The 12,562-nt window shown below is 39.2% G+C and overlaps 1 protein-coding gene across 1 annotated transcript; it reads left to right on the top strand.

The window, feature by feature from the left end:
• Window positions 1-5,254: 5,254 nt before the first annotated feature.
• gpr137ba (G protein-coupled receptor 137Ba) lies at window positions 5,255-10,562 on the top strand. The gene is made up of 7 exons (XM_044373874.1): window positions 5,255-5,999; window positions 8,006-8,055; window positions 8,162-8,384; window positions 8,824-8,970; window positions 9,288-9,416; window positions 9,811-9,932; window positions 10,023-10,562. Exons 1-7 carry the CDS (start codon window positions 5,613-5,615, stop codon window positions 10,135-10,137), a joined length of 1,173 nt encoding a protein of 390 aa, XP_044229809.1. The 5' UTR covers window positions 5,255-5,612; the 3' UTR covers window positions 10,138-10,562.
• Window positions 10,563-12,562: the final 2,000 nt, after the last annotated feature.

Raw genomic sequence — 12,562 nt, 5'->3', positions numbered from 1 at the left:
CAGACTCGACTCCAGCTGGGATAATGAGATGTTTCTACCCCGCTAACGGATGGTCAGTCATCCGTCCAACACTTTGGTCCAGTTATCTGAACAACTACTGGCCACATTGCAGTGAAATGTGAATATGGGTATTCATGGTCCCTGTGATTCCTAATGATTTCTGGTGACATCTGACCTTTGTGTAGTGCTACCATTAGCTCAAAATGTCTCCTTGACCTACACAGTAATCCATGGCAGTGTATTTTTAGTAATTAGTGTAACAGCTGATTTCCAAATCAATGCCTAACTTTCCATTGTAACTGATATGAATTATTATTATCCCCTGATGATGGATCATAAAGTTTTTGGTGACCCCCTCACCTTTTGACACCATCCCATCAGGCCAAGATTTTCACTACACTAAAGATCCTTAGCATGTTAATGCTCCCCCCGGGAATGAGCCATTTCTACTTCTACTTCTAGACTCTCCATGAGCCTCCCTCTTGCACCACCCTCAGGCCAAAATGTCGTTTTTCACACAAGATATAATGGCCAGATTGCAGTGAAATGAGCAGGGCACATTTATGCTTCCAAGGGGGAAACATCCTTGTGATTATTATGAAACCATGGCCCATTCTTAAGAATCACCCTCAGGTCTAACTTTCCATTTTTAGCCCCTCTACTGGTAGGGCTCAAAGACGAGTTTCTTCTCAAACAATTGCGCAGTGTAGTGAATGCTGTAACATCAGCTAGGGCTTTATCTTGCTGTTGCATGTTTTGATAAAACAAAGTATAAACAACCTTAATATTTGTTATATCTGCTCTCAACATATTAGAATTTGCAGGATTGTTGGACAATATATCATTTGAACTTGACATTTTCTCAATCTGGTGTTAGCAGTTACAGCTCCCAAGTGGTTTCATGTCAAGACTCTAAATAGGACACAGATGAGATGCAAGTTTTTTACTTTTTCTTTTTCTTGAATTGACTAGTAAACAACACTGTAAATTATGATGATTTGAATAGCATTCATTAAATCAGCATGTGCGCGAGATTATGCCTGGAGTTTTATATATCTTTGTTTCCAAAATTCAATTCCAAAAAGACAATTCTTTGCTTCCATAAATAGTCACCAATTAAGGTAAATGATGCCACTAAATGAGTAGTAATTGTTAGTATGGACATTAGCAGCCATTGTAAGACATTTACATTTAAACTACTAGTAGTTTATTTTTTTTGAAAAGAGAATTCAAAATATTCAATGTAGTGTGATGTTTTCCAAACGGATATCATAACATTTTGGAAAGAAAATATAGTATATAAGTGAATTCATGCATTGAACATTCAACCTATTGTATTTTGCACTTTTTATTGTTCTTTTTATTGATGATATCCTATGTTCTAGCTTGAATTAAGTCATGAAGAAGATTTCTCCCTTCCTGGATCCCTCCAGGTGTTACAACCATAATACAGTGTGAAAGTGCCATCTCCTGGTCAGTTTGTGAAGCTTGCATTTGTGGTTTGGTTTCTGAATATGCTCTCCAGGGAATTAAAAGGTTTGCAGAATTGAACATAGATACATTTACATCAGATACTGTACAAAATATGTGTTTGATTATTTTATTATATAACAAAATATTACACAGATATTTGAATTACAGTAGTGAGGGCTAATTTAAGTGAAATTTACTCACAAAAGAAAACATTATGACTGCAGGATATATATATATGTATATATATATATGTGTGTATATATATATATATATATATATATATATATATATATATATATATATATATATATATATATATATATATATATATATATATATATATACACACACATATATATATATACATATATATATACATATATATATAATATATATATATAAAATCTACCTCTCACCCCCCTCCCATGGGGTGGTGGTGTGTCTTCCTCAAGCTCGGGTCCTCTACCAGAGGCCTGGGAGTTTGAGGGTTCTGCCCAGTATCTTAGCTGTACCTAGAACTGCGCTCCTCTAGACAGAGACCTCAGATGTTGTACCCAGAATCTGCTGGAGCCACTCTCCCAGTTTGTGGGTCACAGCCCCCAGTGCTCCAATTACCACTGGCACCACTGTTGCCTTCACTCCCCAGATCTTTTCTAGCTCCTCTTTCAGCCCTTGGTATTTTTCGATCTTCTCATGTTCCTTCTTCTTGATGTTTCTGTCGCTTGGGATGGCTACGTCTATCACTACTGCCTTCTTCTGTTGTTTGTTGATCAACACGATGTCCGGTTGGTTAGCCATCACCAGTTTGTCTATCTGGATCTGGAAGTCCCAGAGGATCTTGGCTTGGTCATTCTCAACCACCTTAGGAGGTGTCTTCCATTGTGACCTTGGGACCTCCAACCCATACTCAGTGCAGATGTTCCTGTACACTATGCCAGCCACTTGGTTATGGCGCTCCATGTACGCTGTTCCTGCCTGCATCTTACACCCTGCTACTATGTGCTGAACTGTCTCAGGAGCATCTTTGCACAGCCCGCACCTGGGGTCCTGTCTGGTGTGGTAGATCCCCGCCTCTATTGATCTTGTACTGAGTGCCTGTTCTTGTGCTGCCATGATTAGTGCTTCTGTGCTGTCCCTCAGTCCAGCCTTTTCCAGCCACTGGTAGGATTTCTTGATATCAGCCACTTTTTCTATCTGTCGGTGGTACATGCCGTGTAGGGGCTTGTCCCTCCATGATGGTTCCTCCTCCTCCTCTGCATCATCGGGTTTCTGCTGCCTGAGGTATTCACTTAGCAGTTCATCTTTGGGGGCCATCTTCTTGATGCACACACATGTATATACATACACATGTATATATGCACCCCAGTACACCTATACCACCCACTATGACCTTAATAATAAACATTAAGTAGAATTTTCACCTTTCTGACAATGTCAACAAAAACTGAAAATGAATAAGCTAAATGTAGAATTTATGGCAGAGCTGTTGTATTGGATTACATTAGATTGCACAGGTGTACCTAATGGAGTGGCCGGTGAGTGTATATATATATATCTGTCAAGTCAGTATTCACTTGAGTTAAATGCTGATACACACTGTGCCCTTGTTGAACTCTCAGTGGATGATGATGGGATATTTACCCTCGAGCCAGTGATGTTATTAGCTGTGACTTGTTAGTGTTTGCGTGACTCTGTTTTCTCTGACCGTGTTGCCAGGGAACCAGTCGACTGTGATCTGATGTGTCTTTGGCAGGAAACTGTAGCCTAGTAATCAGATTGAAGTGCCATTTCATCACCACTCCATTAATATTCTTTTTGATTCACTGACAAAACCAGAGATGTGGGCGAGATGTGTGTTAGAAGGCTGGTGCCTGGCTAAGGGATCTGTATTAAATATTTTGTGTCACATTCATTAATTTATTCATTTCTTTGACCAAATCTTTAATTTTGTGATTACTACAACTCATTTGGAAAAGTCCTCAGCTTTATTCTAGCAATTATAGTGTCTTCAGTCAACACAAATATGTGACACAACACGCATTTGCATTCATTTTTGCATTTTACACATTAGAAGCCAGGCAAAATATTGTATCTATGGTAATGTGGCTATTCAAAGTCTCACAGCCAGAAGGGAAATACTGCAGATGACAGCATCCTGTTTGGTGTGGTGCCTGGGTGGTGGTGGCCCTATGTGAGGAAAGATTAATGTGTCACAGCAGTCAAAGGTGAGCTAAAGTGACCTCCATCCTTGGCCTTTCTCATGTTCACATGACCCAGTCCTGTGAAACAAAAAACACTCAGACCATAACAAACTTCACTTTGGTTTGTGTGCAGATTACTTAAGTTCCTGATATTCTAACCAGCCTTGACATTTTCTTGGTTAAAATTAAAGGAGAACTGCAGCAATTTTACACATGAAGATAAGTTTATGTCATACTACACAGCCTGTGAAAACAGTTGTATATTATCTTCTCTGGTTCTGGAGGAGCTTCCTAAAGTCTGAGATAATAACCCTGATGATGTTATCGTGGTTACAATTTGAGGGTGTTGAGTTTGAAAGACATGTGTGTTTACCAATAGAAAGTATCTCATAAAAGATGCTTTTGATTTGCATTATGAATGAACTGTGGGATCCAGTATTTTTGGAGGTTGATTCATACTGGGGTCTAAAAGCCAGGATGTGTTTCAATTTGACCGTTCGTTTACCATTTTAACATCTATCTCCTGGTAAGGCTGGATTACCAACTGGGTAAAGCAGGGAACTGCTGCAGGGCCACAGACCCCAGGTTCACTTTGTGGCAATTTGATTAATTGATTAATATAAAATAAAATATAAAAATAATAAGAGCTTTAAGGACCCTGTATTAAAAGCTAGTTTTAATACATTAAAATACAATTTTAATAAATAAAATGACATGATTAAGGATCCTTTATTTATGAATAACTACTGAAAACATTTGTGATATATTTATCTGACTATAATTTTTTTAATTTATCTTTCTGGCATTTATTTTCTTTATTTGATAGTTGACAGTGAAGTGAGACAGTGTCACATATGTTTACATGGTTCAGGACATCTTAAATGACAAGGTCACCTCCAAGTTAATTTTGTAGTTACCAGCAACTTTTGCTCTATAGACTTTTTTCTCATTTTCCCCAATTTTAATATCTTTAGGATTTCAGTTGACATTATGCTTTCATAGTGTTTAATCTTGAATAAATTATATTTTAATCAATTTACAAGTGTGGGAACATGGGGTAAGGGGTGGGGCCCAAGGCTCATTTTTGCTCAAGGGCTCCCCCAGTAAGTTTATCCGGCCCTGCAAGTGTCCCCAACTTTAGGGAAGTGCAGTAGTAAATTACTGGACTACTCCTTTAAGCATTTCATAATCTTTATAATACTTTCACAGCAACTTTCTGATACAATGCATGATATCCTCTCAAGTACTTTGCTAAAAAAAAAGTTTTTAACACTTAAATATATCAACTGTATTTAACAAGCTGCCTTGATTGTCTAAGAACTGGTGAAATGATCTGAAGTGGAGTTACTTTTCATGATGAACGTGATTTTTCTTCATGAACGTTAACAAAATGAACGTAAACACATGTACGAGCTGTGAGCTGCTCTCCTGGGAGCAGTGCTGTGGTGGGAAGCTCCATCACAGGGTTAAAGGTACAGTAGCGTGCGTCAGCTGATGCGTACCGTCACGTAACGAGGCGGGGGCCGGCCTGTCCTGGCTGTAAGCTCCTGGCTGCAGCTCTCTGCAGCTTCCTGCCCGCTGCTGCTCCGGACAAACGGCTCGTTCTCATCACTGATCATGTGCCTCTCTCTCCGGCTGTCTCTGGCTCGCTCGGCGCTGCAGCAGGAAGTTAGACTTGTTTTCTCCCTGCTGCTTCCCTTTTCTCCCTCTTCTTGACAGCCCTAACCACAGACTTTTCTCTCAGCCTCTTTCTGCCGCGGCTCTCACCTCTCCTCTGCCGGGCGTGAGAGCCGTCTCCTTGTGCAGAGCTGTAGCCCGGGCAAACAGCGGGAGGGAGGCTGGCTCTGTGAAGCCTGAGACCGGCGGCGAACACCGGCAGAGTCCCCCCTCTCCCCACCCCGCTCCGCTCCCTCCTCCCTCGGCCAGGGAGCGCAGGTCATGGAGGCCCTGGTGGAGGAGAATGAGCCGTCGCCGATGGACCAGTCCCTGCCTTTGCCTCTGCCTACTCTCAGCCCGGCCGTGCCCCCCTACGTCACGTTGGGCCTGACTGTGGTGTACACCGTCTTCTACTCCCTGCTCTTCATCTTCATCTACGTCCAGCTCTGGCTGGTCCTACGGTACCGACACAAGCGCTTCAGCTACCAGACTGTGTTCCTGTTCCTGTGTCTGCTATGGTCGGCCCTGCGCACCGTGCTCTTCTCCTTCTACTTCAAGAACTTCATCACAGCCAACACTTTGAGTCCCTTTCCATTCTGGCTGCTCTACTGCTTCCCTGTCTGCCTGCAGTTCTTCACACTCAGTCTCATGAACCTTTACTTTGCACAGGTGAGTTGTTTATTCTGGCCCTAGGCGTCATGTGGTGTGTTATGTGTGTCACTTCTCTGCACCTCTCTGAGCTCACTGTTATGGTTGTTGAATTTCAAGAGATCTGTAGAGATTCAGCTTTTAGTCAAACATACTATGTCCTCATTTGAACCAGAGGCTGAAACCTTTTGGCATCCTAAAGTGTAAAATGGCTGTGGGCTGCCAGTAAAAGAATAAAATGGCACAGAACAAGATTATATAGTCTCATATGTTGATCAACACTGGATCATGTTCAAATGAGAGTCCCACCTGGAGAGCCATGCAACTAGAGTTGAGCAGTATGGTCAAAATTAATATCACATGATTAAGAATGTTTTTTAGTTAGTGATATATATCAGGATATGGCAAATTTAAGCAAAATCACATTAACATGATCAAACTGATGATGTGCAATGAACTGTGTAAAGTAAAAACAGCTCATAAGAAGATACTGTATATCAGAACAACACAATTACACTAGAACTGAAGTGATTAGTTAATTAATCCGTCAATCAATAGAAAATGAAGCACTGATTTTTATAATCAATCAACTGTTTTAAGCCATTTGTTAAGAAAAATGGATAGAGCTGCAACAGTTGGTCGATTAGTCAGTCGAAAGAAAATGATTTGGTGTAACTATTCTGATAATCCGTTAATCATTTGTCATGTAAAACACCAAACAATATGTCGATTCCAGCCTATCAAATGTGATGTGCTGCTTTTTCTTTTTTATATAATTTTACATGTAATATCTTTTGAACTGTTGGTCGTACAATAAGAGACATTTGAAGATGTTACATTGGACTCTAAGAATCCAGGATTGGAGTTATTTTTACCACTTTTTTTTTAGACTAAACAATTGATTGATTAATTGAGAAAATAATTAGTGGGTGAATCAATAATGAAAATATTTGTTTATTAGCCCTAAAAGTCACAGTTCCCATCGTATGTAATATGAGTATTTGCTTGATAGTAAACTGAATATCTTTAGTCTTTGGGCTGTTGGTCAGACAAAGAAAGCAATTTGAATATGACAGTTTGGGCTCTGGGACATGTTGATGGTCAATTTTCACTATTTTCAATTGACAAAATAAATGATTAATTACTTTTTTTGATCAATTTTTATTGAGAAAAGTACCAACGATAATTATTATACACCATACATTTTCACCCTTTTCCATCTCCACCTCGCCCCCCTATAGCACACACATACACATACAAAGTAAGCTTGTGCGATCATGGAGAACTAACAATCGTCAAACTTGTGTATCCCCCCCATCACCCTCCCAATGGCGACCCCATACACACCCCCACCCCGGATCTCTCCCCCTGAAAACTAATAAAACAAGAGATTAAAGTCGCTCACGCTGCACCCCTCTCTTTAACTAAACTGTAAGCTGCATCCTACGCTCGGAGAGTCTTGGAGACTGGCCCCGTGCATTCAGGCCACAGACGTCAGATTAATTACTGATGAAAATAATTCTTAGTTGCAGCCCTAAATTTCAGAGTTATGGCCCAGGCCTACCTGTTACACCCATTACATCTAATATAACACTCTAATAGTCACTGATTTTAACAGCACCTAATAGTGAGGACCATTTATGATCTGTCTGGTAAATATTACACCTTGCTATCAGTGTAATATACTTATATTCATATCAGATATATCATGTGATGCAGTGAATCATCCCTCATCTCGCTTATATAATCCAAATATCAAATAATAGCTTCTGTGGCATTTACCTAATGCTTATTTTTAGCATAATCCTCTTGTACTGATTTGAGCGTCAGTTGCGAGTTGACAGTGAGTCACAAAGCTTTATAGCTTGTGTTGTCTCAGAAAATGTGTCTGTCGTTTAAAGCTGTGAAGTTCCTGTTTCAAGAGAATGTCTTGCTTTTCTTAGAGCGAGAATAGAGAAGTGAAAATGGGCAAGCAAAAGAGCATGACGCATTTGCATGATGCACTTTTTTTTCTTTTCGCTCGACAGGTCATTTTCAAGGCAAAGTCAAAATATGCACCGGAGCTTTTGAGATACAGGTAAGACCAGGTGACTAGGAAACCCTAACCTAGTTTAAATAATCCAAATAACAAATCTGAACAGAAATTTTCATATAATATGTTTCTCTATTCTCATGACCTGCAGGATGCCACTGTACCTGCTCTTCCTGTTTATCAGCCTGGTGTTTTTAGTTGTGAACTTAGTGTGCGCCCTCCTGGTGAGGATGTCCTCTGCAGAAGCCCACACCATAGTACTGGTGAGGGTCGCGATCAACGACACGCTCTTTGTCCTGTGTGCCATCTCGCTCTCCCTTTGTCTGTACAAGATCGCTAAGATGTCGCTGGCCAACATTTACCTGGAATCCAAGGTGAGAAATATTTGCAGCACTGTGATTTAACATTTGAAAGACATAGTGGAAATCAAACAAGACCAGCTGTAGCAACGCTTTCTAAAATCAACGGTTTGTGTTTGATGGTCATTTTGTAACTCACATCAAAAGGTGTTGTGTGCTGTATATAGCACCCTTGTGTGAAGAAGCACTTCTCCATGTAATTTATGCTCCGTACACAGTGATTGTTCCCTAGCAACGCAGTGTTGTTCTGTTGCACGACTGGGTATTTTGTGTGCATGCACAAGCTTGAAGATCGGTACAGTTGAGTCGCCATCTTTTATGTGTGTTGTTTCACACTGACAAAATGACAGATGGGTACTGAGGTAATGCACAGCCAGTACTACCTTCAGTTCCCATGTAGTTTTGATCTTTGAATCAGATTACATGTCTCACTGAAACTCTTCAAACTGTGCAGGGAACGTCAGTGTGTCAGGTGACGGTTGTAGGAGCCATCGTCATCCTCCTGTACGCATCAAGGGCCTGCTACAATCTGGTCGTCCTGGGACTCTCAAACAAGAGTATTAACTCCTTTGACTTTGACTGGTACAACGTTTCAGACCAGGTGAGCCACCAGAACCCCTAAGTATTTTGATGATTCATGGGGAAAAAGGAAATGCTTTTTCCTAGAGCAGCGGTTGACTGTTCAGACCAGTCAGTCAGGTGTAATGTGATCTACCCACCTACATTTTTGGCTCAAGTTTCAGGCAGTTTTGTCATGAAATCTGACAGAAAGCTGGTTGGTTGATTGCTTTGTCGTGATGATTACCACCAGGAAAAATTCCCCACCTTCTCTTTTAACAATCTATCATTGGGTGAAAGAGCAGCCTGTTGGAATACTGTATAGTAATATGATATGTTTTTTTTGTTTTGTTTTTTCAGGCAGATTTACAGTTGACTCTGGGCGACGCAGGCTACATCGTCTTCGGGGTGATCTTGTTTGTGTGGGAGCTGCTCCCCACGTCTCTTGTAGTTTTCTTCTTCAGAGTTCGGCAGCCCAACCTAGACAGAGTGAGCCAGCAAATTACCCTAAACCAGTGGTTCCCAACCCCCCCTCCCAATGATTAACAGGAAAGCAGATGAAACATAGTTCTGCCACACAAAATCATTTTTTGTTTGAATTTTCTTTAACCATGTTTTTCTTGTGAAACACTGGATATTTTTTACCATTTCATCTAAAAATGAAACACACTCTTTGGTAGAATTGCTCATAAGTCATAGATATATGAAATGTGTGATAAGGGGTTGCAAGTAAATATTGGTTCATTTTAAAGAATCATTAAGGTTGGGAACTACTGTCTTAAATGTTTAAAGGTTTTATAAGCAGTTACTATAATGTTTTCCCTATGAAAACACTGGACATGTTACATTTATTTTCTTGTTTGTGTCCATCTCGTCCATGCAGAGTGGCTCTGGGCTTCCCGGTCATGTCTTCTCCTCTAGGGCTTATTTCTTTGACAACCCACGCCGTTACGACAGCGACGATGACCTGGCATGGAGCGTCATGCCTCAGAACATCCAAGCCAGGTAAAGATGAAACATTGCCCTGATCTAATATAAATGAGACAAAGTCAAAAGGACACCATTTGTCATGGATTTGTTTGTTCTGTTGGACAGTTTGGCGGCTGACGGTTACGAGTGGGGGAGCCAAAGCAGCGGCATCAGTGCCTACATCGGAGGGGATGAGAGTTACCACCTCCCTCCTCCTTCAGAGGAGCTCAGCCATTACTGAGGGGAGTTCACAGTGACCCCTGCTGACCTGTAGCTTTGTGTTATACTTGTATATTTTTGCACTCTCGCTGATATTATCAGACTGAGACACACAGGGCTGAAAGCTGCCTTCAACTCGATACATTCAATTTTCTATTTTGTCTAGAGAAGAACTAACAAACCTTTCTCTCTGCCAGTATATGAAGTTCCACTGATGGGACATTAATTTGCACACTCCTTGTACAAAGTATGATCTAATTTTGACTGCTCTTAAATGTTTCCCGTTGTATAGTTTATATTGAATACTGCTTAATATATTTCCTGACCTTTGTAATATGTACTGTATTACTATTTTATGTATGTACGTTCTTTTTCATACAGATTTGTTTATATAGATGAGATATACATTTAATTCATATTAAAAAAAGTTTAAATGCTGTGAAAAATGAAGTTTGTTTTTAATATCACACCAATATTTTTGTGATAGATTGACATTAGGCTGTTCATCTTTTAGCAACATGTCTACGCACGTTTTGAAAAAAGTTAATACTGATTTACATAAATTAATTAAAAAAAAAAAAAGTAACATGAAACTCAGCGGAAAATGACTCTCTTAGCAGAGTGACATGTACACTGCAGCGCCCTAAACGCCTTTGATTGTACATACATTTTATTTATTTAAAATTAAAGAGTGGGAGAGAAATAGAAAAAATGGTTAATGGCTGAGCTCAGAAAAGTAAACTGTAAACTCTGGTTTAGCAGTCAGGTGAGCAGTTTCTCTTGCATGAACTGCAGGTGCAGCATGATATTTGCACCTGTGACATATGTGCAATGAGATTTTTAACTTATATATTTTACATTTTTATCCTTTATTTTTGTATTCCTTATTTCTCACTCTAGTCTCAGCACAACCTTTGGAGCACATCACATTGCATTTCATATATTACACAAACCTTTAAATCCTGAACGACGCCACTACAGTTTACATAAAAGCTCATATTGTGTATGAAAGGAAAGGTACAGATATGAGAACCCACACAGACCAAAATAACTGTATTACCTATAACAATTATACAGCAAATAACTATATTTTATAATACATAATTACTCCAATACATTCTATTACTATAATACAATAGAAATGAACTACTACTGTATCATTCATAATTGTTAGGTTAGTAATACATACAGTATAATAAACATGCAGTTTCTAAGGTAATTATCTGTTTTGCCCTGATGGTAATCTAACTGAGTGCAGGAAAACATCTCTGAACACACAACTAGCAGATTTACAGCAGATGAAAAAGATATGCTTTCCATTCCGGTAGGGAACTGGGTGATAACTATTCTCCAACTTGTCTTACTCTTACTGGAATAACAAGGAGTAAGAAGAAGTGAAAGAATAATGAAGAAGTGTTTCGCTGATTTAGACCACTGACTGTAACAGAACAATTGAAACTGTGGTTTGATATAAATGTCAAACACACAAAAAACAAACACGTACATATGATGAAGAAATTTTTCTTGGAATTTCTGCAAAACCCCAGAACAAAAGACCAGCAGGCCACATGTGGTTTGAACTTCTCTCCATTTTATTGACAAAAGTTGTTTTCAAAGATGATTGCGGTCTAAAAGCACTTAATACATAATGTACCCTGTAAATCTATGGAAGTTGATGCTGTAAAATTTAGCAAGAAATTGATTGTTCAATTGTAAAACAGGAACATTCTCACTATGTATTTGGGAGATGTAGGTTTAGAGATTGTCTTGAAATGAATTGGTGATAAATGTTTAAGTTATAGTTTAGGTCATTCATTTCATAAGAGCGCTGATTTGTTTCTTTCATCTAATGTGAAAACTGTAAATGTGGAACTGTATGAAGTGAATCAAAAAACTGAAAACATAGAGGCAACTCTGGTATACAATGCAGAAAAACATTACCTGTCCTTAGAAAAAACAATTTTAAAGCAATTTGTACATTCATTTATTCGCCACTTGATCAATATATTAAAATGTTTTTCGTTACTGAAATATTACAATCACATTATTAGATTTTCAGCTGTTTTAGGAAAGATAATCAATACTGGTTGGTCTAAAGTTGAAAATGTCCTAAAGCATACTAGCTTTGTCCTCTCATCAATGTGAAGAATTTAATTTTACATCATATGGAGTTTAATTTTCCAAGATCCAGAATGACATAAATAACAGGCGTACTTCAGTACACCTCCTGCAGAGGGCAGCATGAAACTGTGTTTGGCACAAGCAGGACAGCAGGCACAGCAGTAACAAAAAATTAACCTTAAATCACAAGTCATAGATAGATGTATGTGTATGTTTCTTGGTAACTTGGTTCTAATTCAAATTGTTTATGTATTTAGGTGAGAAGGAGTAACACATGACACAGCATCTGCAGTGTTTCAAATGAACTCAAATTAAGACCACTGTAG

The sequence above is a fragment of the Thunnus albacares genome, chromosome 14 (genome assembly GCF_914725855.1).
Source record: "Thunnus albacares chromosome 14, fThuAlb1.1, whole genome shotgun sequence".
Classification (NCBI taxonomy): domain Eukaryota; kingdom Metazoa; phylum Chordata; class Actinopteri; order Scombriformes; family Scombridae; genus Thunnus; species Thunnus albacares.
Note: the sequence above shows the minus strand (reverse complement) of the source record. Positions and strands in the feature narration are given on the sequence as shown.